The sequence below is a fragment of the Gavia stellata genome, chromosome 2 (assembly GCF_030936135.1).
Source record: "Gavia stellata isolate bGavSte3 chromosome 2, bGavSte3.hap2, whole genome shotgun sequence".
Lineage (NCBI taxonomy): Eukaryota > Metazoa > Chordata > Aves > Gaviiformes > Gaviidae > Gavia > Gavia stellata.
In genome coordinates, this window is record NC_082595.1 from 84,263,781 (window position 1) to 84,289,894 (window position 26,114).

Genomic DNA, 26,114 nt, shown 5'->3' on the forward strand with positions numbered 1-26,114 from the left:
AAACATGGTGGGACGACTCGCATGGCTGGAGTGCTGCGATGGAGGGCTATAAGCTCTTCAGGAGGGATAGGCAAGGAAGGAGAGGCGGTGGGGTGGCTCTATACGTCAAGGAGTGCTTTGATTGTATAGAGCTCAATGATTGTCACGACGGGGTTGAATGCTTATGGGCAAGGATGAGGGGGAAGGCCAACAAGCCGGATATCCTGCTGGGGGTCTGTTATAGACCACCCGACCGGGGCGTAGAGGCCGATGAAGCGTTCTACAAGCGACTGGCAGAAGTCTCACAGTCGCAAGGCCTTGTTCTTGTGGGGGACTTCAACTTACCGGATGTCTGCTGGAAGTATAACACAGCCGAGAGGAAACAGTCCCAGAGGTTCCTCGAGTGTGTGGAAGATAACTTCCTGACGCAGCTGGTAAGCGAGCCTACGAGGGAAGGTGCCCTGCTTGACCTGCTGTTTACGAACAGAGAGGGTCTGGTGGGAGAAGTGAAGGTCGGAGGTCGTCTTGGGCTTAGCGACCATGAAATGATAGAGTTTTCAATTTTTAGCCAAGTAAGGAGGGGGGTCAGCAATACCACTACCATGGACTTCCGAAGGGCAGACTTTGCCCTGTTCAGGACACTGGTTGGGAGGGTCCCTTGGGAGACAGTCCTGAAGGGCAAAGGGGCCCAGGAAGGCTGGACCTTCTTCAAGAAGGAAATCTTGAAGGCGCAGGAGCAGACAGTGCCCATGTGCCGTAAGAAGAGCCGGCGGGGAAGACGACCGGCCTGGCTGAACAAGGAGCTTATGCTGAGGCTCGGGGAAAAAAAGAGAACTTACCACCTCTGGAAGAAGGGGCAGGCAAGTGAAGAAGAATACAAGGACCTCGTTAGGTCATGCAGAGAGGGAATTAGGAAGGCGAAAGCCCAGCTAGAGCTCAACCTGGCCACGGTCGTGAGGGACAACAAAAAAAGCTTCTATAAATACATTAACAACAAAAAGAGAGCCAAGGAGGATCTCCATCCTCTACTGGATGCGGCGGGGAACATTGTCACGAAGGATGAGGAAAAGGCTGAGGTACTAAATGCCTTCTTTGCCTCAAACAGCCAGACCAGGTATCCTCAGGGTATCCATCTCCCTGAGCTGGATGACAGGGATGGAGAGCAAAATAGGCTCCCCATGATCCAGGAGGAAGCAGTTAACGACCGGCTATGCCACCTGGACACTCATAAGTCTATGGGGCCTGATGGCATCCACCCAAGGGTGCTGAGGGAGCTGGCGGAGGAGCTTGCCAAGCCGCTCTCCATCATTTATCAACAGTCCTGGTTAACGGGGGAGGTCCCGGACAACTGGAGGATTGCCAATGTGACGCCCATCTACAAGAAGGGCCGGAAGGAGGATCCGGGGAATTACAGGCCTGTCAGCCTGACCTCGGTGCTGGGGAAGGTTATGGAGAGGCTCATCTTGAGGGCGCTCACGGGACACGTGCAGGACAACGAAGGGATCAGGCCCAGCCAGCACGGGTTCATGAAAGGCAGGTCCTGCTTGACCAACCTGATCTCCTTCTATGACCAGGTGACCCGCCTAGTGGATGAGGGGAAGGCTGTGGGTGTTGTCTACCTGGACTTCAGCAAAGCCTTTGACACTGTTCCCCACAGTATTCTCCTGGAGAAGCTGGTGGCCCGTGGTTTAGACAGGTACACTCTTCGCTGGGTAAAAAACTGGCTGGATGGCCAAGCCCAGAGAGTTGTGGTGAATGGGGTGAAATCCAGCTGGCAGCCGGTCACAAGCGGAGTCCCCCAGGGCTCAGTTTTGGGACCGGTCTTGTTTAATGTCTTTAGTGATGATCGGGATGAGGGGATAGAGTGCACCCTCAGCAAGTTTGCAGACGACACCAAGTTGGGTGGGAGTGTTGATCTGCTTGGGGGTAGGAAGGCTCTGCAGAGGGATCTGGACAGGCTGGATCGATGGGCTGAAGCCAACCGGATGAAGTTCAATAAGGCCAAGTGCCGGGTTCTACACTTTGGTCACAACAACCCCATGCAACGCTACAGGCTTGGGGACGAGTGGCTGGAAAGCTCCCCCGCAGAAAAGGACCTGGGGGTGTTGATTGACAGCCGGCTGAATATGAGCCAGCAGTGTGCCCAGGTGGCCAAGAAGGCCAACGGCATCCTGGCTTGTATCAGAAACAGTGTGGCCAGTAGGAGCAGGGAGGTGATCATGCCTCTGTACTCGGCTCTGGTGAGGCCGCACCTCGAATACTGTGTTCAGTTTTGGGCCCCTCACTACAAGAAAGACATTGAGGTGCTGGAGCGTGTCCAGAGAAGGGCAACGAAGCTGGTGAGGGGTCTGGAGCACAAGTCTTATGAGGAGCGGCTGAGGGAACTGGGGTTGTTCAGTCTGGAGAAGAGGAGGCTGAGGGGAGACCTCATCGCACTCTACAACTACCTGAAGGGGGGTTGCAGAGAGGTGGGTGTTGGTCTCTTCTCCCAAGTGACTAGTGACAGGACTAGAGGAAATGGCCTCAAGTTGCACCAGGGGACGTTCAGGCTGGATATTAGGAAAAAGTTCTTTACTGAGAGAGTAGTGAAACATTGGAATAGGCTGCCCAGGGAGGTGGTAGAGTCACCCTCCCTGGAGGTATTCAAGGAGCGTGTGGATGTGGCATTGTGGGATGTAGCTTAATGGGCATGGTGCTGTGTGGTGTTTGGAGGGTTGGTTTTTGGCGTCTTGTGGTTTGTTTTTTTGTGGGTTTTTTTTTTTTTCCCCCAGGTTGGACTTGTTGATCTTACAGGTCTTTTCCAACCTTAGTGATTCTGCGATTCTGTGAGAGTGTCCACCAAAGGTCCACAAAGATGATGAAGGGACTGCAGCATCTCATCTCTCCTGTGAGGAAGGGCTGAGAGAGCTGTCTCCAGGCTGTTCAGCCTGTTCAGCCTGGAGAAGAAAAGATTCTGGGGGGTCCATTTTCAATGTATATCAATACCTTAAGGGAGGGGGCAAAGAAGACAGAGCCAGGCTCTTTTCAGGGGTGCCCAGTGACAATGGGCACAAACTGAAACACATGAGCTTCCTTCTGATTCAGTCAGGAAACCCTTTTTTACCATGAGGGGTGACCAAGCACTGGCACAGGTTGCCCAGGGAGCTTGTGGAGTCTACCTCCTTGGAGATACTCAGAGGCTGTCTGGCTGTGGTTCTGGGCCACCATTTCTAGGTGGCTCTGCTTGAGCAGGGGAGGTTGGACCAGGTGACCTCCAGAGGTCCCTTCCCACCAACCATTTTGTGATTTTGTGAGTCAAAACACACTCCTGCAAGTTGAGAAAGCACATCTGGGTTGACTGATGTAGGAAGATTTGAACTGTTCTATATGCTTATGAAGAATTAGTTGAGGAGTATGACCTGTGTGGACTGTCACCTCTGCCTTTCAGCTCTGGTGACAGTCCGGAATTCTTCAAACACAACAGTACGTGTCACGTGAGTGCAAACAGCGCAGGTGTTCAGTGCGCAGCCTGTATTATAGTGTTCTTGATACACCATTGTTTTTCAATGACTTTGGTAGCCTTTGGCCGTGGTCTGAAGAATCTGTAGCGTGTACTCCCACTGAGGGCACTAAACACGAGGCTCTGTACAGAGCATAGCATGGGGGCAAATTTCTCTGTAAAGGCTTTGAGGGTTATTTTAAGGTCTCTAAGGAGGAAGGTGAAGAAAACAAGCTTTTCAAAGGCCTGCTACCAGCCATTAAATTTGGACTGGCGTTATAGGCAGTCCCTTTGCGATAGAGCAGAGTAATCGTAAATCATAAATTGACTTCACTTATCAGTGCCACCTTGTGAGAAGAGTGGTAAGTAACAGGAAGAGTTATGCTGGGGGATATTTGGGGTGAACTGTGAGAAGACAGGTGATGTGGAAGGACAAGAGGTTTTCTAATAAGCCATTGGTGTCGTCGGTACCGGGGCAGAAAGGAGAAAAAGTGATAAAATCATCAGTTGATCATACTTTGGAAATGCAATATAAAGGCACACCCATATAAAACGTGCAGTACAACATTTTATAGACTAGTGTAATGTAGAACAGTACGAGAAAACCAGCACCGAAGCTTCTATCCTGTTATCATCACAACCCTAAAAGGCCTTGCAAGAGTGCCTTTAGATTTGCAGAGGTTTTTTATAACGGAGAGTAGATGCTTGGCCCCAAGCTTTATAGTTGGACTTGACGTTACTTTTGCAATTGTTAGTAGGCGCAGTTGTCCTGTAAAGTAGTATCATTTCTGACATGAGTAGCAGGGCATAGAGTAGTACCCTTTCTTGGTAGGGTGTGCTACCAGGCCCTGCACCCAGCAGGGCTGCGGGACCTCCACTGGGACCGGCTCCTTGTTGCCTGCTGTTCCCTGGAGGAAAGGCGGCCTCCTTGCTGACGGCGCTCGCTCCTCTCAGAATAAGTTGGGACTAGCCGTTCGGGGCTTAGAGCTCGCGCCTCGTCGCGATCCCTCCTCCTTTGCTGCTCCCGCTGTGTTTGGCGCCAAGTGCTGCGGGACCTCCGCTGGGATCGGCTCCTTGTAACCCGCTGTTCCCTGGAGGAAAGGCGGCCTCCTTGCTGACGGCGCTCACTCCTCTCGGAATAAGTTGGGACCTGCTGTTCGGGGCTTAGAGCTCGCGCCTCGTCGCGATCCCTCCTCCTTTGCTGCTCCCGCTGTGTTTGGCGCCAAGTGCTGCGGGACCTCCGCTGGGATCGGCTCCTTGTAACCCGCTGTTCCCTGGAGGAAAGGCGGCCTCCTTGCTGACGGCGCTCACTCCTCTCGGAATAAGTTGGGACCTGCTGTTCGGGGCTTAGAGCTCGCGCCTCGTCGCGATCCCTCCTCCTTTGCTGCTCCCGCTGTGTTTGGCGCCAAGTGCTGCGGGACCTCCGCTGGGATCGGCTCCTTGTCCCCTGCCGTTCTCTGAAGGAAACACGGCCTCCTTGCTGACGGCGCTCACTCCTCTCGGAATAAGTTGGGACCTGCTGTTCGGGGCTTAGAGCTCGTGCCTCGTTGCGATCCCTCCTCCTTTGCTGCTCCCGCTGTGTTTGGCGCCAAGTGCTGCGGGACCTCCGCTGGGATCGGCTCCTTGTAACCCGCTGTTCCCTGGAGGAAAGGCGGCCTCCTTGCTGACGGCGCTCGCTCCTCTCGGAATAAGTTGGGACCTGCTGTTCGGGGCTTAGAGCTCGTGCCTCGTCGCGATCCCTCCTCCTTTGCTGCTCCCGCTGTGTTTGGCGCCAAGTGCTGCGGGACCTCCGCTGGGATCGGCTCCTTGTCCCCTGCCGTTCCCTGAAGGAAACACGGCCTGCCCGCTGGCGGCGCTCGCTCCTTTCTGAGGTGGCTGGGATGTCCCATTCAGGCCTTGGAGCTTGGGCCTCCTCACCAGCAGTGTCTGGAGCTGTGTCCTGAGCCCTGCTGTGCTGGTGTCTCCTGCTGCTCGAGGGGTCATAGCCCTGGGCATGCTGAACCCTGCTGTGGCCACCGCGGTCCCGCCTTGGGGTCCTGTTTAGGGCCCTCTCTGGGGCCCTGGCGTGGCCACCACCGCGGTCCCGCCTCGGGGTCCTGCTTCGGGCCCTCTCTGGGGCCCTGGCGTGGCCACCACCGCGGTCCCGCCTTGGGGTCCTGCTTCGGGCCCTCTCTGGGGCCCTGGCGTGGCCACCACCGCGGTCCCGCCTCGGGGTCCTGCTTCGGGCCCTCTCTGGGGCCCTGGCGTGGCCACCACCGCGGTCCCGCCTCGGGGTCCTGCTTCGGGCCCTCTCTGGGGCCCTGGCGTGGCCACCACCGCGGTCCCGCCTCGGAGTCCTGCTTCGGGCCCTCTCTGGGGCCCTGGCGTGGCCACCACCGCGGTCCCGCCTCGGAGTCCTGCTTCGGGCCCTCTCTGGGGCCCTGGCGTGGCCACCACCGCGGTCCCGCCTCAGGGTCCTGCTTCGGGCCCTCTCTGGGGCCCTGGCGTGGCCACCACTGCGATCTCTGCTGGAAGAGCTGTGGTGCGGGCGGCCTGAGGAACGACGCTGCCTCCTTTCTGCAGGGCGGGGCTGAGATCTCCCTTCTCGAGCATGGCTGGCGGAGCTGTTGTCCTGCACGACGTGGTACACCTCATAGTTACTGGCTCCCACCTTGTGGTAGATGTAGTGGAAAGGCCACTGGCAGATCGGGCACACAGCTCTTATGCGGGACCACTCCAAGATGCAGGAAAAACAGAAAATGTGCCTGCACCAGCTCACGGAGGCTTCCTCGTTAATGGTGTCGTAGCAGATTGGGCACTTTAGGTCCTCAGAAGCACCCAGTGGCTCAGCCTGCGGCACCTGGCTGGTGCTGGCAGCAGGGGAAGAGGTGCAGTCCTCTGCCAAGTCCTCCTCCAATGCCATCTCGCACTGCAAGCAAAAGAGATGCAAAGCTCATGACCTGCCCTGGAGAGGCAGCCTGCTGTGGAGGTCAAGCGCTAAAGAGTTGCCCGCTCTGCCTCGGGCTGTGCTTGCACTGCCACAAATGCCAGGGACCATGCCAGGGCAGATGAGCGACACCAGGGATGTCTTTGCATGTTCCTGCTCTCAGGGCAGGGTGGTGACTGACCTCTCCGACGCGTGCAGGCAGGAATTGGGAAGGCAGGAAAGCGGTTCGTGGCCTCTCAGCAACAGCGACCCAAGCCTGGGGGCGCGGCAAGTCGGGACGAGCGCCCCAGGCCCTGCCGGTGTCCCCGTCCAGCAGATCCCCTCTGTGCCCTCAGAAGCGAGCCCGCAGGATGGGGGTCCTTTGTCCCCCACCTGCAGACGTCTGTCCCCAACAGATGAGGACAGCACTGTGGCCCTGCTGGGCTGCCCCACACCCCAAAAGGATTGAGGTCATGGGGGTCACAGTGACTCTCTGGTGACATCACAAGGCTTTCAGGGACCACACCCAGAAGACACAAGCCCCGGACTCGGGGAACAAAAATTTCCCAGGTAGCAGCTCATCTCACAAGACTGCCCCACTGTCGAGCAGAATCCTGTTGCCATGTTTTTCATATAAAGTTTGGACACCAGGTTTCACTGTTCAAATCCAGCACGACATTCTGTTTTAGGAATAAACCACCTCAAGGCATTTCTGACTCCTCGGCCGACTTTGCCCGTCGAGGGAGGTGATCCTTCCCCTCTGCTTAGCAGTGGTGAGGCCACACCTGGAGTACTGTGTCCAGTGCTGGGCTCCCCAGCGTAAGAGAGAGATGGACATACTGGAGAGTGTCCAACAAAGGTCCACAAGGATGATGAAGGGACTGCAGCATCTCTCCTGTGAGGAAGGGCTGAGAGAGCTGTCTCCAGGCTGTTCAGCCTGTTCAGCCTGGAGAAGAAAAGATTCTGGGGGGTCCATTTTCAATGTATATCAATACCTTAAGGGAGGGGGCAAAGAAGACAGAGCCAGGCTCTTTTCAGGGGTGCCCAGTGACAATGGGCACAAACTGAAACACATGAGCTTCCCTCTGATTCAGTCAGGAAACCCTTTTTTACCGTGAGGGTGACCAAGCACTGGCACAGGTTGCCCAGGGAGCTTGTGGAGTCTACCTCCTTGGAGATACTCAGAGGCTGTCTGGCTGTGGTTCTGGGCCACCATTTCTAGGTGGCTCTGCTTGAGCAGGGGAGGTTGGACCAGGTGACCTCCAGAGGTCCCTTCCCACCAACCATTTTGTGATTTTGTGAGTCAAAACACACTCCTGCAAGTTGAGAAAGCACATCTGGGTTGACTGATGTAGGAAGATTTGAACTGTTCTATATGCTTATGAAGAATTAGTTGAGGAGTATGACCTGTGTGGACTGTCACCTCTGCCTTTCAGCTCTGGTGACAGTCCGGAATTCTTCAAACACAACAGTACGTGTCACGTGAGTGCAAACAGCGCAGGTGTTCAGTGCGCAGCCTGTATTATAGTGTTCTTGATACACCATTGTTTTTCAATGACTTTGGTAGCCTTTGGCCGTGGTCTGAAGAATCTGTAGCGTGTACTCCCACTGAGGGCACTAAACACGAGGCTCTGTACAGAGCATAGCATGGGGGCAAATTTCTCTGTAAAGGCTTTGAGGGTTATTTTAAGGTCTCTAAGGAGGAAGGTGAAGAAAACAAGCTTTTCAAAGGCCTGCTACCAGCCATTAAATTTGGACTGGCGTTATAGGCAGTCCCTTTGCGATAGAGCAGAGTAATCGTAAATCATAAATTGACTTCACTTATCAGTGCCACCTTGTGAGAAGAGTGGTAAGTAACAGGAAGAGTTATGCTGGGGGATATTTGGGGTGAACTGTGAGAAGACAGGTGATGTGGAAGGACAAGAGGTTTTCTAATAAGCCATTGGTGTCGTCGGTACCGGGGCAGAAAGGAGAAAAAGTGATAAAATCATCAGTTGATCATACTTTGGAAATGCAATATAAAGGCACACCCATATAAAACGTGCAGTACAACATTTTATAGACTAGTGTAATGTAGAACAGTACGAGAAAACCAGCACCGAAGCTTCTATCCTGTTATCATCACAACCCTAAAAGGCCTTGCAAGAGTGCCTTTAGATTTGCAGAGGTTTTTTATAACGGAGAGTAGATGCTTGGCCCCAAGCTTTATAGTTGGACTTGACGTTACTTTTGCAATTGTTAGTAGGAGCAGTTGTGCTGTAAAGTAGTATCATTTCTGACATGAGTAGCAGGGCATAGAGTAGTACCCTTTCTTGGTAGGGTGTGCTACCAGGCCCTGCACCCAGCAGGGCTGCGGGACCTCCACTGGGACCGGCTCCTTGTTGCCTGCTGTTCCCTGGAGGAAAGGCGGCCTCCTTGCTGACGGCGCTCGCTCCTCTCGGAGTAAGTTGGGACTAGCCGTTCGGGGCTTAGAGCTCGCGCCTCGTCGCGATCCCTCCTCCTTTGCTGCTCCCGCTGTGTTTGGCGCCAAGTGCTGCGGGACCTCCGCTGGGATCGGCTCCTTGTAACCCGCTGTTCCCTGGAGGAAAGGCGGCCTCCTTGCTGACGGCGCTCACTCCTCTCGGAATAAGTTGGGACCTGCTGTTCGGGGCTTAGAGCTCGCGCCTCGTCGCGATCCCTCCTCCTTTGCTGCTCCCGCTGTGTTTGGCGCCAAGTGCTGCGGGACCTCCGCTGGGATCGGCTCCTTGTCCCCTGCCGTTCTCTGAAGGAAACGCGGCCTCCTTGCTGACGGCGCTCGCTCCTCTCGGAATAAGTTGGGACCTGCTGTTCGGGGCTTAGAGCTCGTGCCTCGTCGCGATCCCTCCTCCTTTGCTGCTCCCGCTGTGTTTGGCGCCAAGTGCTGCGGGACCTCCGCTGGGATCGGCTCCTTGTAACCCGCTGTTCCCTGGAGGAAAGGCGGCCTCCTTGCTGACGGCGCTCACTCCTCTCGGAATAAGTTGGGACCTGCTGTTCGGGGCTTAGAGCTCGTGCCTCGTCGCGATCCCTCCTCCTTTGCTGCTCCCGCTGTGTTTGGCGCCAAGTGCTGCGGGACCTCCGCTGGGATCGGCTCCTTGTCCCCTGCTGTTCCCTGGAGGAAAGGCGGCCTCCTTGCTGACGGCGCTCACTCCTCTCGGAATAAGTTGGGACCTGCTGTTCGGGGCTTAGAGCTCGTGCCTCGTCGCGATCCCTCCTCCTTTGCTGCTCCCGCTGTGTTTGGCGCCAAGTGCTGCGGGACCTCCGCTGGGATCGGCTCCTTGTCCCCTGCCGTTCCCTGAAGGAAATGCGGCCTGCCCGCTGGCGGCGCTCGCTCCTTCCTGAGGAGGCTGGGATGTCCCATTCAGGCCTTGGAGCTTGGGCCTCCTCACCAGCAGTGTCTGGAGCTGTGTCCTGAGCCCTGCTGTGCTGGTGTCTCCTGCTGCTCGAGGGGTCATAGCCCTGGGCATGCTGAACCCTGCTGTGGCCACCGCGGTCCCGCCTCGGGGTCCTGCTTCGGGCCCTCTCTGGGGCCCTGGCGTGGCCACCACCGCGGTCCCGCCTCGGGGTCCTGCTTCGGGCCCTCTCTGGGGCCCTGGCGTGGCCACCACCGCGGTCCCGCCTCGGGGTCCTGCTTCGGCCCCTCTCTGGGGCCCTGGCGTGGCCACCACCGCGGTCCCGCCTCAGGGTCCTGCTTCGGGCCCTCTCTGGGGCCCTGGCGTGGCCACCACTGCGATCTCTGCTGGAAGAGCTGTGGTGCGGGCGGCCTGAGGAACGACGCTGCCTCCTTTCTGCAGGGCGGGGCTGAGATCTCCCTTCTCGAGCATGGCTGGCGGAGCTGTTGTCCTGCACGACGTGGTACACCTCATAGTTACTGGCTCCCACCTTGTGGTAGATGTAGTGGAAAGGCCACTGGCAGATCGGGCACACAGCTCTTATGCGGGACCACTCCAAGATGCAGGAAAAACAGAAAATGTGCCTGCACCAGCTCACGGAGGCTTCCTCGTTAATGGTGTCGTAGCAGATTGGGCACTTTAGGTCCTCAGAAGCACCCAGTGGCTCAGCCTGCGGCACCTGGCTGGTGCTGGCAGCAGGGGAAGAGGTACAGTCCTCTGCCAAGTCCTCCTCCAATGCCATCTCGCACTGCAAGCAAAAGAGATGCAAAGCTCATGACCTGCCCTGGAGAGGCAGCCTGCTGTGGAGGTCAAGCGCTAAAGAGTTGCCCGCTCTGCCTCGGGCTGTGCTTGCACTGCCACAAATGCCAGGGACCATGCCAGGGCAGATGAGCGACACCAGGGATGTCTTTGCATGTTCCTGCTCTCAGGGCAGGGTGGTGACTGACCTCTCCGACGCGTGCAGGCAGGAATTGGGAAGGCAGGAAAGCGGTTCGTGGCCTCTCAGCAACAGCGACCCAAGCCTGGGGGCGCGGCAAGTCGGGACGAGCGCCCCAGGCCCTGCCGGTGTCCCCGTCCAGCAGATCCCCTCTGTGCCCTCAGAAGCGAGCCCGCAGGATGGGGGTCCTTTGTCCCCCACCTGCAGACGTCTGTCCCCAACAGATGAGGACAGCACTGTGGCCCTGCTGGGCTGCCCCACACCCCAAAAGGATTGAGGTCATGGGGGTCACAGTGACTCTCTGCTGACATCACAAGGCTTTCAGGGACCACACCCAGAAGACACAAGCCCCGGACTCGGGGAACAAAAATTTCCCAGGTAGCAGCTCATCTCACAAGACTGCCCCACTGTCGAGCAGAATCCTGTTGCCATGTTTTTCATATAAAGTTTGGACACCAGGTTTCACTGTTCAAATCCAGCACGACATTCTGTTTTAGGAATAAACCACCTCAAGGCATTTCTGACTCCTTGGCCGACTTTGCCCGTCGAGGGAGGTGATCCTTCCCCTCTGCTTAGCAGTGGTGAGGCCACACCTGGAGTACTGTGTCCAGTGCTGGGCTCCCCAGCGTAAGAGAGAGATGGACATACTGGAGAGTGTCCAACAAAGGTCCACAAGGATGATGAAGGGACTGCAGCATCTCTCCTGTGAGGAAGGGCTGAGAGAGCTGTCTCCAGGCTGTTCAGCCTGTTCAGCCTGGAGAAGAAAAGATTCTGGGGGGTCCATTTTCAATGTATATCAATACCTTAAGGGAGGGGGCAAAGAAGACAGAGCCAGGCTCTTTTCAGGGGTGCCCAGTGACAATGGGCACAAACTGAAACACATGAGCTTCCCTCTGATTCAGTCAGGAAACCCTTTTTTACCGTGAGGGTGACCAAGCACTGGCACAGGTTGCCCAGGGAGCTTGTGGAGTCTACCTCCTTGGAGATACTCAGAGGCTGTCTGGCTGTGGTTCTGGGCCACCATTTCTAGGTGGCTCTGCTTGAGCAGGGGAGGTTGGACCAGGTGACCTCCAGAGGTCCCTTCCCACCAACCATTTTGTGATTTTGTGAGTCAAAACACACTCCTGCAAGTTGAGAAAGCACATCTGGGTTGACTGATGTAGGAAGATTTGAACTGTTCTATATGCTTATGAAGAATTAGTTGAGGAGTATGACCTGTGTGGACTGTCACCTCTGCCTTTCAGCTCTGGTGACAGTCCGGAATTCTTCAAACACAACAGTACGTGTCACGTGAGTGCAAACAGCGCAGGTGTTCAGTGCGCAGCCTGTATTATAGTGTTCTTGATACACCATTGTTTTTCAATGACTTTGGTAGCCTTTGGCCGTGGTCTGAAGAATCTGTAGCGTGTACTCCCACTGAGGGCACTAAACACGAGGCTCTGTACAGAGCATAGCATGGGGGCAAATTTCTCTGTAAAGGCTTTGAGGGTTATTTTAAGGTCTCTAAGGAGGAAGGTGAAGAAAACAAGCTTTTCAAAGGCCTGCTACCAGCCATTAAATTTGGACTGGCGTTATAGGCAGTCCCTTTGCGATAGAGCAGAGTAATCGTAAATCATAAATTGACTTCACTTATCAGTGCCACCTTGTGAGAAGAGTGGTAAGTAACAGGAAGAGTTATGCTGGGGGATATTTGGGGTGAACTGTGAGAAGACAGGTGATGTGGAAGGACAAGAGGTTTTCTAATAAGCCATTGGTGTCGTCGGTACCGGGGCAGAAAGGAGAAAAAGTGATAAAATCATCAGTTGATCATACTTTGGAAATGCAATATAAAGGCACACCCATATAAAACGTGCAGTACAACATTTTATAGACTAGTGTAATGTAGAACAGTACGAGAAAACCAGCACCGAAGCTTCTATCCTGTTATCATCACAACCCTAAAAGGCCTTGCAAGAGTGCCTTTAGATTTGCAGAGGTTTTTTATAACGGAGAGTAGATGCTTGGCCCCAAGCTTTATAGTTGGACTTGACGTTACTTTTGCAATTGTTAGTAGGAGCAGTTGTGCTGTAAAGTAGTATCATTTCTGACATGAGTAGCAGGGCATAGAGTAGTACCCTTTCTTGGTAGGGTGTGCTACCAGGCCCTGCACCCAGCAGGGCTGCGGGACCTCCACTGGGACCGGCTCCTTGTTGCCTGCTGTTCCCTGGAGGAAAGGCGGCCTCCTTGCTGACGGCGCTCGCTCCTCTCGGAGTAAGTTGGGACTAGCCGTTCGGGGCTTAGAGCTCGCGCCTCGTCGCGATCCCTCCTCCTTTGCTGCTCCCGCTGTGTTTGGCGCCAAGTGCTGCGGGACCTCCGCTGGGATCGGCTCCTTGTAACCCGCTGTTCCCTGGAGGAAAGGCGGCCTCCTTGCTGACGGCGCTCACTCCTCTCAGAATAAGTTGGGACCTGCTGTTCGGGGCTTAGAGCTCGCGCCTCGTCGCGATCCCTCCTCCTTTGCTGCTCCCGCTGTGTTTGGCGCCAAGTGCTGCGGGACCTCCGCTGGGATCGGCTCCTTGTCCCCTGCCGTTCCCTGAAGGAAAGGTGGCCTGCCCGCTGGTGGCGCTCGCTCCTTCCTGAGGAGGCTGGGATGTCCCATTCAGGCCTTGGAGCTTGGGCCTCTTCACCAGCAGCGTCTGGAGCTGTGTCTTGAGCCCTGCTGTGCTGGTGTCTCCTGCTGCTCGAGGGGTCATAGCCCTGGGCATGCTGAACCCTGCTGTGGCCACCGCGGTCCCGCCTCGGGGTCCTGCTTCGGCCCCTCTCTGGGGCCCTGGCGTGGCCACCACCGCGGTCCCGCCTCGGGGTCCTGCTTCGGGCCCTCTCTGGGGCCCTGGCGTGGCCACCACTGCGATCTCTGCTGGAAGAGCTGTGGTGCGGGCGGCCTGAGGAACGACGCTGCCTCCTTTCTGCAGGGCGGGGCTGAGATCTCCCTTCTCGAGCATGGCTGGCGGAGCTGTTGTACTGCACGACGTGGTACACCTCATAGTTACTGGCTCCCACCTTGTGGTAGATGTGGTGGAAAGGCCACTGGCAGATCGGGCACACAGCTCTTATGCTGGTGTGCTGGTTTTGGCTGGGGTGGGGTTAACTTTCTTCATAGCAGCTAGTATGGGGCTGTGTTTTGGATTGTATGGGGCTGTGTTTTGGATTTGGGCTGGAAACAATGTTGATAAAGCAGGAATGTTTTAGTTACTGCTGAGCAGGGCTCACACAGCACCAAGGCCTTTTCTGCTCCTCACCCCACCCCACCAGTGAGTGGGCTGGGGGTGCACGGGAAGTTGGGAGGGGACACAGCCGGGACAGCTGACCCCAACTGACCAAAGGGGTATTCCATACCATATGACATCATGCTCAGTATATGAAGCTGGGGGAGGAAGAAGGAAGGTGGGGACATTCGGAGTAATGGCGTTTGTCTTCCTGAGCAACCGCTACGCGTGATAGAGCCCTGCTTCCCTGCAGATAGCTGAACACCTGCCTGCTGACGGGAAGTGGTGAATTAATTCCTTCTTTCGCTTTGCTTCTCCGTGCGGTGTTTTTTTTTGCTCTACCTATTAAACTGTTTTTATCTCAGCCCACGAGTTTTCTCACTTTTACTCTTCTGGTTCTCTCCCCCACCCCACCTGGGGGGAGTGAGTGAGTGGCTGTGTGGTGCTTAGTTGCCGGCTGGGACTAAACCACGACAGTCCTTTTTGGCGCCCAACGTGGGGCTCGAAGGGTTTGAGATAATAACAGATTCAACAGAACTTCTATCCTTTAAAAGTTATAGGTCAACATTAGTCTGTTTAATTTGCACCATGATCTTCTTTTTGCTGTATCTGTTAAAGATTGGCCTGCGCTTTTTCAGTATGCTGTGCTCTGCAGTAATTAGTGACATTTTGCCTGGAAGATTTGTTTTTAAAACGCTGACCTTGAGCTGGGTAATCTGGTGTTTGGTCTCTGCGCTGAAGCCATTACTGTATTTTGGTTACCATCTCGTGGAGATACTTCACAATTATACTCCTTCTTCTGAGAGTTTTTTTGTGGAGGAAATACAGAACAGCACCCTTGCTTCCTTCTTCTGTGATGTTGTCTCCCTCATGACAATGACCTCTCAGTACCTTGAACATCCTTGGGCAGTTAAAATACTTCTATTGATATTCCTTAGACATATTGCTTCAGTTTTCTCTAAGGTTAACAAGCAATTTAGGAATATGACCCAAGTTCCACGAGAGTATGGTCATGGGTGGCACGGCATGTGGGAGAATATGGGCAGGTATCTAGAGAACTTCTCACCTCCAATGATCTGGACTTTCACCCCTGAACAACTACAGGATCCTGATGAAGTGGTAGAATGTTTGAAAAAAAAGTGCCATGGCTACTCCAGAGAGGCACAACTTACCGCGCTGTGCTGGGCCCTGGCCAGCATCTACCAAACACTGCTTGATACTGTGCAGCACCCTCAGGGAGAAGAGAGGGGAAATAAATCAGGCACTGTAGTCGTCGCCCCTATAACTAAAAAGAAACAGTGGAAGCGGAAATCAGCTCGTTTAGTAAGGGATGAAGAAGCTTCTCCTAAGAGGGAAAAAGAATCAGAAGAGGCAGCCTCTTCTGCAGCAGAGCAGCCACAAGAACAGGACGAAGATACTGAGATAATCAATGAAACGGAAACCACCCGCTCCCTATCCCTAAGTGAGCTACGAGATATGCGAAAAGATTTCAGCCGTCAACCAGGGGAGCTAATTCTCAGCTGGTTACTTCGATGCTGGGATATTGGGGCCAGTAGTCAGGAATTGGAGGGTAAAGAAGCCCGGCAGCTGGGATCCCTTGCTAAGGACAAGGTCATTGACAAAGGTATTGGAAAAAAGGCAGGAGTCCTCAGTCTTTGGCAGCGACTCCTATCAAGTGTGAAGGACAGGTATCCCTTCAAGGAAGAACTTGCAAACTCTCGAAGGAAATGGACCAACATCGAGGGGGGCATCCAGTATCTAAGGGAATTAGCTGTGTTGGAGGTAATCTATAATGACCAGGCATGCAAAGACCCGGATGAAATCCAATGCACACGGTCCATGTGGCGCAAGTTTGTACGAAATGCAGCAACGTCTTACACCCACACCCTGGCGATAATGAACTGGACAGACATTGAGGCACCAACAATAGATGAACTGGCCAGGCAACTCCGAGAATACGAAGATAACCTTGCTCCCTCCATGTGTGCTTGTGTCTCGGCTGTGGACAGACACAGACTGACTCAAAACATGTTTGAGCAAGCTGAGAAGGGTAGGTTTTCCTCATCCACTCCAACCAAAGCCTCGGCTATTAAGAGTCAGCTTTTCCCTGTTCAGGCGAAAGGGTACCGGTCGCGCACACCACGTGCAACCCTGTGGTTCTTCCTGCGTGACCAGGGGGAGGACATGAGAAAGTGGGATGGTCAACCTACCTGGAGACTAGAAGCTCGGGTGCAGGAATTGCAAGGAAAAACAACAGCTAAAAAGCATCCGTCCAGAAAAATGACTGCTCCAGTGTCTGTTGGACAAAGTAGAAGGGCTGACGGTACTTTTGATCCTGATGAAGGGACTTCTGTTATGCACGTACAAAAACCAAGTAATGAAGACTCAGACCAGGAGTAGAGGGGCCCTGCCTTCGGCCAGGCGGAGGAAAGGGACAACCGAGTGTACTGGACTGTGTGGATTCGATGGCCTGGCACATCAGCCCCACAGGAGTATAAAGCTCTAGTGGACACCGGTGCACAGTGTACTCTAATTCCATCAGATTACAAGGGGGTGGAATCCATCTGTATTTCTGGAGTGACAGGGGGATCCCAAGAACTGTCTGTGTTGGAGGCTGAAGTAAGCCTAACTGGGAATGAGTGGCAAAAGCACCCTATTGTGACTGGTCCAGAGGCTCCATGCATCCTTGGCATAGACTATCTCAGAAGAGGGTACTTCAGAGACCCAAAAGGGTATCGACGGGCTTTTGGTATAGCTGCTTTGAATACGGAGGAAATTAAACAGCTGTCTAGCTTGCCTGGTCTCTCAGAGGATCCTTCTGTAGTGGGGTTGCTGCAAGTTAAAGAACAGCAGGTGCCAATTGCTACCATGACAGTGCATCGGCGACAATATCGCACCAATCGAGACTCCCTGGTTCCCATCCACAACTTGATCCATCAACTGGAAAGTCAAGGAGTGATCAGTAAGACTCATTCACCCTTTAATAGTCCCATATGGCCTGTGCAAAAATCTAACGGAGAGTGGCGGTTAACAGTGGACTATCGAGGCCTGAACGAAGTCACACCGCCGCTGAGTGCTGCCGTACCAGACATGCTAGAACTTCAGTATGAACTGGAGTCAAAGGCTGCCAAATGGTATGCAACAATAGATATCGCCAATGCGTTCTTCTCGATCCCTCTGGCAGCAGAGTGCAGGCCACAGTTTGCTTTCACATGGAGGGGTATCCAGTACACCTGGAATCGACTGCCCCAGGGGTGGAAACATAGTCCTACCATTTGTCATGGGTTGATACAGAGTGCACTGGAACAAGGCAAAGCTCCCGAACACCTGCAGTATATTGATGACATCATTGTGTGGGGCAACACAGCGGAGGAAGTGTTTGAGAAGGGGAGAAGAATAATCCAGATTCTCCTGAAAGCTGGTTTTGCTATAAAACAAAGTAAGGTCAAAGGGCCTGCAAAGGAAATTCAGTTTTTAGGAATAAAATGGCAGGATGGGCGTTGTCATATCCCAATGGATGTGATCAATAAAATAACAGCCATGTCTCCACCAACTAACAAAAAGGAAACACAAGCTTTCTTAGGTGTCGTGGGTTTCTGGAGAATGCATATTCCAGGTTATAGTCTGATCGTAAGCCCTCTCTATCGAGTGACCCGGAAGAAGAACGACTTTGAATGGGGCCCTGAACAGCAGCAAGCCTTTGAACAAATTAAACGGGAGATAGTTCGTGCAGTAGCGCTTGGGCCAGTCCGGGCAGGACAAGATGTGAAAAATGTACTTTACACCTCAGCTGGGAATAATGGCCCCACCTGGAGCCTCTGGCAGAAAGCACCTGGGGAGACTCGAGGTCGACCTCTAGGGTTTTGGAGCCGGGGATATAGGGGATCTGAAGCCCGTTACACTCCAACTGAAAAAGAAATATTAGCAGCATATGAAGGAATTCGAGCTGCTTCGGAAGTAGTTGGTACTGAAGCACAGCTCCTTTTGGCCCCTCGATTGCCTGTGCTGGGCTGGATGTTCAAAGGGAAGATCCCCTCTACACATCACGCAACTGATGCTACATGGAGTAAGTGGGTTGCACTGATAACGCAACGGGCTCGGATGGGAAACCCCGACCGCCCGGGAATCCTGGAAGTGATCATGGACTGGCCAGAGGGCCGAAACTTCGGACTGTCACCAGAGGAGGTGACTCGTGCTGAAGAGGCCCCTCTGTATAATGAATTATCGGAGACTGAGAAGCAATATGCCCTGTTTACAGATGGATCCTGTCGTATTGTGGGAAAACATCGAAGGTGGAAAACTGCTGTGTGGAGTCCTACGCGACAAGTTGCAGAAACTGCTGAAGGACAAGGTGAATCAAGTCAGTTTGCAGAGGTGAAAGCCATTCAGCTGGCTTTAGATATTGCTGAACGAGGGAAATGGCCAGTACTTTATCTCTATACGGACTCATGGATGGTGGCAAATGCCCTGTGGGGGTGGCTACAGCAATGGAAGCAGAGCAACTGGCAGCGCAGAGGTAAGCCCATCTGGGCTGCTGAATTATGGCGAGATATTGCTGCTCGGGTAGAGAACCTGGTTGTAAAAGTACGTCATGTAGATGCTCACACACCCAAGAGTCGTGCCACTGAAGAACATCGAAACAATGAGCGGGTGGACCAAGCTGCTAGAATTGAAGTGGCTCAGGTGGATCTGGATTGGGAACATAAGGGTGAGCTATTTATAGCTCGATGGGCCCATGACACATCAGGACATTTATGGACATTTTACAAATATTTCACAGGGGTGGTCCATAGACTAAGGGAATGATATCTGTGTACTATATCAAAGGATGGGAAGGGCGATGATAGGGAATGAGAACGTTTTGGATGGTGTGAAACCTGAGCATGATGTAAATGGTATGGAATAAGGAGTGGAGAATGCGCTGGTTTTGGCTGGGATGGGGTTAACTTTCTTCATAGCAGCTAGTATGGGGCTGTGTTTTGGATTGTATGGGGCTGTGTTTTGGATTTGGGCTGGAAACAATGTTGATAAAGCAGGAATGTTTTAGTTACTGCTGAGCAGGGCTCACACAGCACCAAGGCCTTTTCTGCTCCTCACCCCACCCCACCAGTGAGTGGGCTGGGGGTGCACGGGAAGTTGGGAGGGGACACAGCCGGGACAGCTGACCCCAACTGACCAAAGGGGTATTCCATACCATATGACATCATGCTCAGTATATGAAGCTGGGGGAGGAAGAAGGAAGGTGGGGACATTCGGAGTAATGGCGTTTGTCTTCCCGAGCAACCGCTACGCGTGATAGAGCCCTGCTTCCCTGCAGATAGCTGAACACCTGCCTGCTGACGGGAAGTGGTGAATTAATTCCTTCTTTCGCTTTGCTTCTCCGTGCGGTGTTTTTTTTTGCTCTACCTATTAAACTGTTTTTATCTCAGCCCACGAGTTTTCTCACTTTTACTCTTCTGGTTCTCTCCCCCACCCTACCTGGGGGGAGTGAGTGAGCGGCTGTGTGGTGCTTAGTTGCCGGCTGGGACTAAACCACGACAGCAGGACCACTCCAAGATGCAGGAAAAACAGAAAATGTGCCTGCACCAGCTCACGGAGGCTTCCTCGTTAATGGTGTCGTAGCAGATTGGGCACTTTAGGTCCTCAGAAGCACCCAGTGGCTCAGCCTGCGGCACCTGGCTGGTGCTGGCAGCAGGGGAAGAGGTGCAGTCCTCTGCCAAGTCCTCCTCCAATGCCATCTCGCACTGCAAGCAAAAGAGATGCAAAGCTCATGACCTGCCCTGGAGAGGCAGCCTGCTGTGGAGGTCAAGCGCTAAAGAGTTGCCCGCTCTGCCTCGGGCTGTGCTTGCACTGCCACAAATGCCAGGGACCATGCCAGGGCAGATGAGCGACACCAGGGATGTCTTTGCATGTTCCTGCTCTCAGGGCAGGGTGGTGACTGACCTCTCCGACGCGTGCAGGCAGGAATTGGGAAGGCAGGAAAGCGGTTCGTGGCCTCTCAGCAACAGCGACCCAAGCCTGGGGGCGCGGCAAGTCGGGACGAGCGCCCCAGGCCCTGCCGGTGTCCCCGTCCAGCAGATCCCCTCTGTGCCCTCAGAAGCGAGCCCGCAGGATGGGGGTCCTTTGTCCCCCACCTGCAGACGTCTGTCCCCAACAGATGAGGACAGCACTGTGGCCCTGCTGGGCTGCCCCACACCCCAAAAGGATTGAGGTCATGGGGGTCACAGTGACTCTCTGGTGACATCACAAGGCTTTCAGGGACCACACCCAGAAGACACAAGCCCCGGACTCGGGGAACAAAAATTTCCCAGGTAGCAGCTCATCTCACAAGACTGCCCCACTGTCGAGCAGAATCCTGTTGCCATGTTTTTCATATAAAGTTTGGACACCAGGTTTCACTGTTCAAATCCAGCACGACATTCTGTTTTAGGAATAAACCACCTCAAGGCATTTCTGACTCCTCGGCCGACTTTGCCCGTCGAGGGAGGTGATCCTTCCCCTCTGCTTAGCAGTGGTGAGGCCACACCTGGAGTACTGTGTCCAGTGCTGGGCTCCCCAGCGTAAGAGAGAGATGGACATACTGGAGAGTGTCCAACAAAGGTCCACAAGGATGATGAAGGGACTGCAGCATCTCTCCTGTGAGGAAGGGCTGAGAGAGCTGTCTCCAGGCTGTTCAGCCTGTTCAGCCTGGAGAAGAAAAGATTCTGGGGGGTCCATTTTCAATGTATATCAATACCTTAAGGGAGGGGGCAAAGAAGACAGAGCCAGGCTCTTTTCAGGGGTGCCCAGTGACAATGGGCACAAACTGAAACACATGAGCTTCCCTCTGATTCAGTCAGGAAACCCTTTTTTACCGTGAGGGTGACCAAGCACTGGCACAGGTTGCCCAGGGAGCTTGTGGAGTCTACCTCCTTGGAGATACTCAGAGGCTGTCTGGCTGTGGTTCTGGGCCACCATTTCTAGGTGGCTCTGCTTGAGCAGGGGAGGTTGGACCAGGTGACCTCCAGAGGTCCCTTCCCACCAACCATTTTGTGATTTTGTGAGTCAAAACACACTCCTGCAAGTTGAGAAAGCACATCTGGGTTGACTGATGTAGGAAGATTTGAACTGTTCTATATGCTTATGAAGAATTAGTTGAGGAGTATGACCTGTGTGGACTGTCACCTCTGCCTTTCAGCTCTGGTGACAGTCCGGGTTTCTTCAAACACAACAGTACGTGTCACGTGAGTGCAAACAGCGCAGGTGTTCAGTGCGCAGCCTGTATTATAATGTGTAAGTTTAAAGTTTCTGAGGATGACAAATAACATGTCATTGATTGCTCTCTGTTAATATTTTTCAGAAATTGAAAAATTTCAGGGTTCTGAAGGCAAGAAGGAAGATGAAGAAAAGAAATATCTTGATGTTATCAGCAACAAAAACATAAAGCTGTCCGAAAGAGTTCTGATCCCTGTCAAACAATATCCAAAGGTACTGTAAATACATTCCTGCACTTGTTTAATCTTTCTTAATGGAACGATCAAAAATTCGTACACTTAATATGTTTTATTGAGTTTTAGTATGCAGTCTTCCTGATATTTAAAAAAAGCAAAACTAGAAATGAAGGTCCTATTTGAATTTACTTGTTATTAGCTATTATATGTTCTAATGTCTATCTTGGGGCCTTTCAGAAATGCTGTTGAAGTGAATGGTAATTTTTTTTTACTTAAAGTAGGTTTTGTAGCTGGTTCGTAGGTAAACTGTTGAAGTGTTTTCGTTCAGTTTCTTTTTTCACATGTGCCATCTTTTTAGAAAATAAAAGACCAGTTAACAAAAAAAGTATTCTAGCAGAATATAAAAAAATGTTTCAATAACTCTGAAAAGTCAACTGAATTGTCCTGCAGCTTCCTCATAGAGGAGTCAGGGGATTTTCTCTGGTGTAATAAGTTTCAAAAGATAAAGTAGCAGTATTATTGCAAGCTATGACTTTGACAATATACGTCCTTGTTTATAAAATTCACATGTCTTTCCGCCACATAATTTCTTCATGTTATATTTTGTTCTTGTCACTGCTACATGCTATGATTAAGAAAGCAATTTTTTCTTGCAAAAGAGCCCTAAATTCAGCTGCTTGTCTGAACTTTTAGTTTTTATTTTACATGAAATAAGAGGATGTTTATTTTTTTTTCTCTTTTATTTTTGTGTACAGTGTTGTATTTTACATAAACAGTTGTTCTAATAGTATTTAAACTGAAATGGTAAACATCTCAATTTATCTCTAGAGTAGTTTTTTCTTGCTGATTTATTATCACATTGTATTTGGTTCACCATTAGCCTTGATTACACTCTCAGCTTTTTGCTTTATACTTTCATCAGTAAGAGCAATAAATTACAATGGGTAAAAAGCCTATCAAACAAAATGAAAGGTGAAAAAAAAAATAAAAAAAAAAATTGAGATTCAATGATTCCAACTGACATTTACCTCCTGACTAGTGAATATAAAACTGAGATAACGTAATCATCAAAATGGTAAAGATCTTAGAAATGCATACAGCGCTCTAACGAATTACTTTCTTGCTGCATAGCCTGAGGTGCTTTGACTAGATTTGTGGTATTTTGTGTAAATGCTATAGGTGACCTGAAGTTCTTAATAAGAATATAATAGTGCTGTAACTTTATAATGGAAATGTGATAATTATTCAGAATACTATTTGATGAAGATAGTAGAATGAAAGACAAACTATTTAAAAGACAAATGCAATAATCTATCCAATATAGTTCTTGAATATGATTAAATTAACCTCCATTTACTTTAATGAGCTTGTTATATTAATGAGTAGTAAATGATATGAAGCATTTCTACAGGTTTTGAGCAGTGAAACAAAAAAATCAGTGCGGTGGAAATGAAATACTTATTCAGTAAGGCAAAATACACTCTTGGAAAGTTTCAGTAGTTGATTTGCTAGCAATATTCCATGCTCAGCATGGAATTATTCCCAGAACTGCAGGTTTCCTGCTACCATCTAGTAACCATCCTTCAAGGATTGGATTTGCCATTTGTATTAAGCTGCTGATTGCTGTAGTCTAGTGTCTTATCTTTTCTTGATTAATTGTATGCATTAGGATAGTCAAAATCAGTACACAGTGGTTGCTTCAGATTGCTTTATAAATAACAAACGGAAGTAAAAATTGGGTAAAAAAAGAAAAAGACATTAGTTTTATATATTTAGCAGAATATGGTAATAAGAGCAGTTGATCAGACCTGTACTTATAAACAGTTAAGAGAATTTCTGTATGATTTTACCTGAGAGGCATTTATATTTGAAAGCACATTATTTTAAATTATGCATTCATTGTTTGTTGATAAGCTTTTTTGGGCACTGCTGGGTGAGCAGGGTTCTGTAAATCTGAAGAAAATGTGCAAGAGTATAAAAATTTGGAGAGAAGTTCTGACCACTTAAAATAAAAGTCATGTGGTCTACAAACCTCTCTATTTAGTAATGAGATCAATCCTTTAAAGACATTTGCTCTTATTTAAACTATATGTTGAAATAGAAATTGCTCCAAGGGATCCCTTGGCCTAAAGGTTTATTACGGTCTGTACGTTAAGCTGCAGTGAGGGTAGATCCGTTCAGTGACAGCTGTAGAGTCAGAAGCAGCATTTTAAGGTTTGAGCAAAAGTTAACTGGACACAAAAGTCTTCTAGTGGCTAAACGGCTACTGAAGTTGCAGAATAAGTATTCTAAAATTGTCTCTACTCAGGTGTCTATGGTTTGATTTCTGAAATTGCAGGTGAGACAACAGGAAAATAAAATCTAGGACTGATTAGTGACAGCTGTCTTGTGTTACCAGCTCTTTTAAAGATACAGGCCTCTCTCTGCTCCTGTAAAATAGAGGTCTATAAAAGAAGTAAGGGTGTTACTTGACAGTTCAGCAATGATATTTTCTGAGATTAATTATTTTAAATCTCAGCAGCCCAAGTAAAAACAGCATCTCATTTACACGCACTCCTCTATGCAGTAGATCTTTTCAATGCCCTCAAAATTTCTTGTGAAACAGTGATGCACTGTCTTGTTGATCCTTTTTCCTGTCCCATAGTGCCATTTTTTTACTTTCATGATATGTGAATTCCAACTAAGGCAGACCAACAAAAATACTCAGAGGACTATTTGTTACTGACTTTTCCATTTTTCAGTTTTGTAGCTGTTCAGTTTAAAATTTGCATGAAAATACCCAGGGCTTGTTCATAAACATTTCGCCATTTATCAGTTGAATGTTGTATTTCAAATACATCAAATATGGGAAAAGAGTTATTTAAAAAAAAAGAAAGAAGAAAGCAAACAGAAGTCTGAAATGATCTTGTTGCTGAAAAACAAAAGCCACAGTTTAGAGGCTTGGTGGGAAACTTTGTCATTTGCAAATACCTAGCTCTGAGAGAGTCACAGTTACTGTATGGGCTTAGGGTCAAAACACCCAAACAGGTGTAACTTACACCTTCAGTTATTGTAATGAAATTTTTTCTGGAAAACCTTGGATTTTCAGTAAGCATTTTCTCGTCATATGAATTACCAAAAAGAGTTACTTTGGTTTGAGTTACTACCTCATCAACTCCCAAAACCACTATTGTATGTTCAAGATGAAAGAACCCAAGTCAGTTCAAGTATATAGATTTAAGGATTACTTTCCAGTTGTTCTTCCTAGAAATTAAATTCTTATTTGGGTAAATCTGGGTTTGGGTATTTCTTTTCCTTCTGACTTATCAACAGGTAAATTAGTCTAAATCTAATGGAGTTGAAATAACACAGCCAAATTTAGAGCCAAAATGCTGAGTTATTTAATTGTACAACAGTTCACATTCAAGATAAAGAATTCCCAGTTTTATGAAATTTCAGTTACATTGAAATTGCACATTCTGAAAAAAAAACCCCATCAGTTAATTAATAAAGAAATTTTTCAAGTTACTTAGTTACTGAAGACTGGGAGGTGCAGTCAAGTTGGAGGTGATGACACCTGGAAATAATGAACTCCCCTTTTTTCAGTGAGGGACAGAAATCAATACAATGTCTTCTGAACAAAAGACAGTGTTTAATATTTTTCTAATGATATGATTATTGAATAAAGATAGATTTGTCTATAAATAAAAGAGGATAGGATATTTATTATATAGATATAATTATGTAAGTAAAATACTAAATGAAATTAATTACCATTTGCTCTGATGCTACAGGGAGTCATAAAGTTAGAAAGTTTTAAAGCAAAATCTCAGTTTAAGTACAGAATTAGATTTCAATTTTCCCTCTACTGGTTTGTTAGATAATGAAAACTATCAAAATATAAGATACTGGAAGCATGTCCTGCTAACTACCAGGACAAATGTGACAAGCAGGTTGATTCTTCTGAATGACTTCCATGATGTAGAGTTGCAAACTGTGAGGCACTGTGTCTTCAGAGGATGCAGTGTAATAAAGCCTCTTCCCTGAACAAAGGCTCAGCTGATGGGCAATAATAGTCTCATTCAGAAATATGGTCTGGCTTCAGCTGAGCTTGCTGACTTCTGCTGGCTTCCTCCTGGATGTTTAACTAACATTTTTCAGGAAAAAAAAAGGATATAATCTAGCCCCTTACCCTTTGAAAGGTTGTCACCCTGCTTTAAAGTTTGTATTTCTGGGGAAGAGACTTAAGCTAATGTTGATGAATACTGTAAATTAAGTTAAATTCCAGATTCTTGATATTTTTTGTTTTGCCTGTCTCATGATGGTTCCTTGAATAATGAATGACTCGACTGAATTCACCTTTCTCATTCTTAGTTGTTTTTTAAACTGGTTATGTTGTATATAGCACGTCAGGTTGGAGACACTGCTCTTGAAATGAAATTTATTTGTTCAGCTGAAATTTTGTATGGTATTTTAATCTCTGTGATATATTAAAATAGAATGCACAGGTGATTTGAACAACAAAGTGCTATATTTCTTTTGTATACATTACACCTCAGTGAATCTCTCTGCTAAAACTTTCTTAGAGGGCATTTGAAACAAATTTTGGATGAAATGACCATTTGCAGGAGAAGAACTGGTTTTGTACTTTTCCTCTCTAATAGGTTTAGCATAAGTCAATGGGATTATTTTATTTGTTTTAAATAGTCCCCTATGGAATTACAAATAATTCCAATGAGCTTGAACACAGAGATTGT

The 26,114-nt window shown here is 50.1% G+C and overlaps 1 protein-coding gene across 2 annotated transcripts in view; it reads left to right on the forward strand.

Moving 5' to 3' along the window:
- Window positions 1–26,114, forward strand: part of KHDRBS2 (KH RNA binding domain containing, signal transduction associated 2) — a 394,749-nt gene that overhangs the window by 80,692 nt on the left and 287,943 nt on the right. For both annotated transcript variants that reach the window (XM_059835484.1, XM_059835485.1), the window contains exon 2: window positions 21,288–21,415. In XM_059835484.1, coding sequence (XP_059691467.1) covers window positions 21,288–21,415 — 128 coding nt within the window. The remainder of the gene's footprint in view (window positions 1–21,287; window positions 21,416–26,114) is intronic.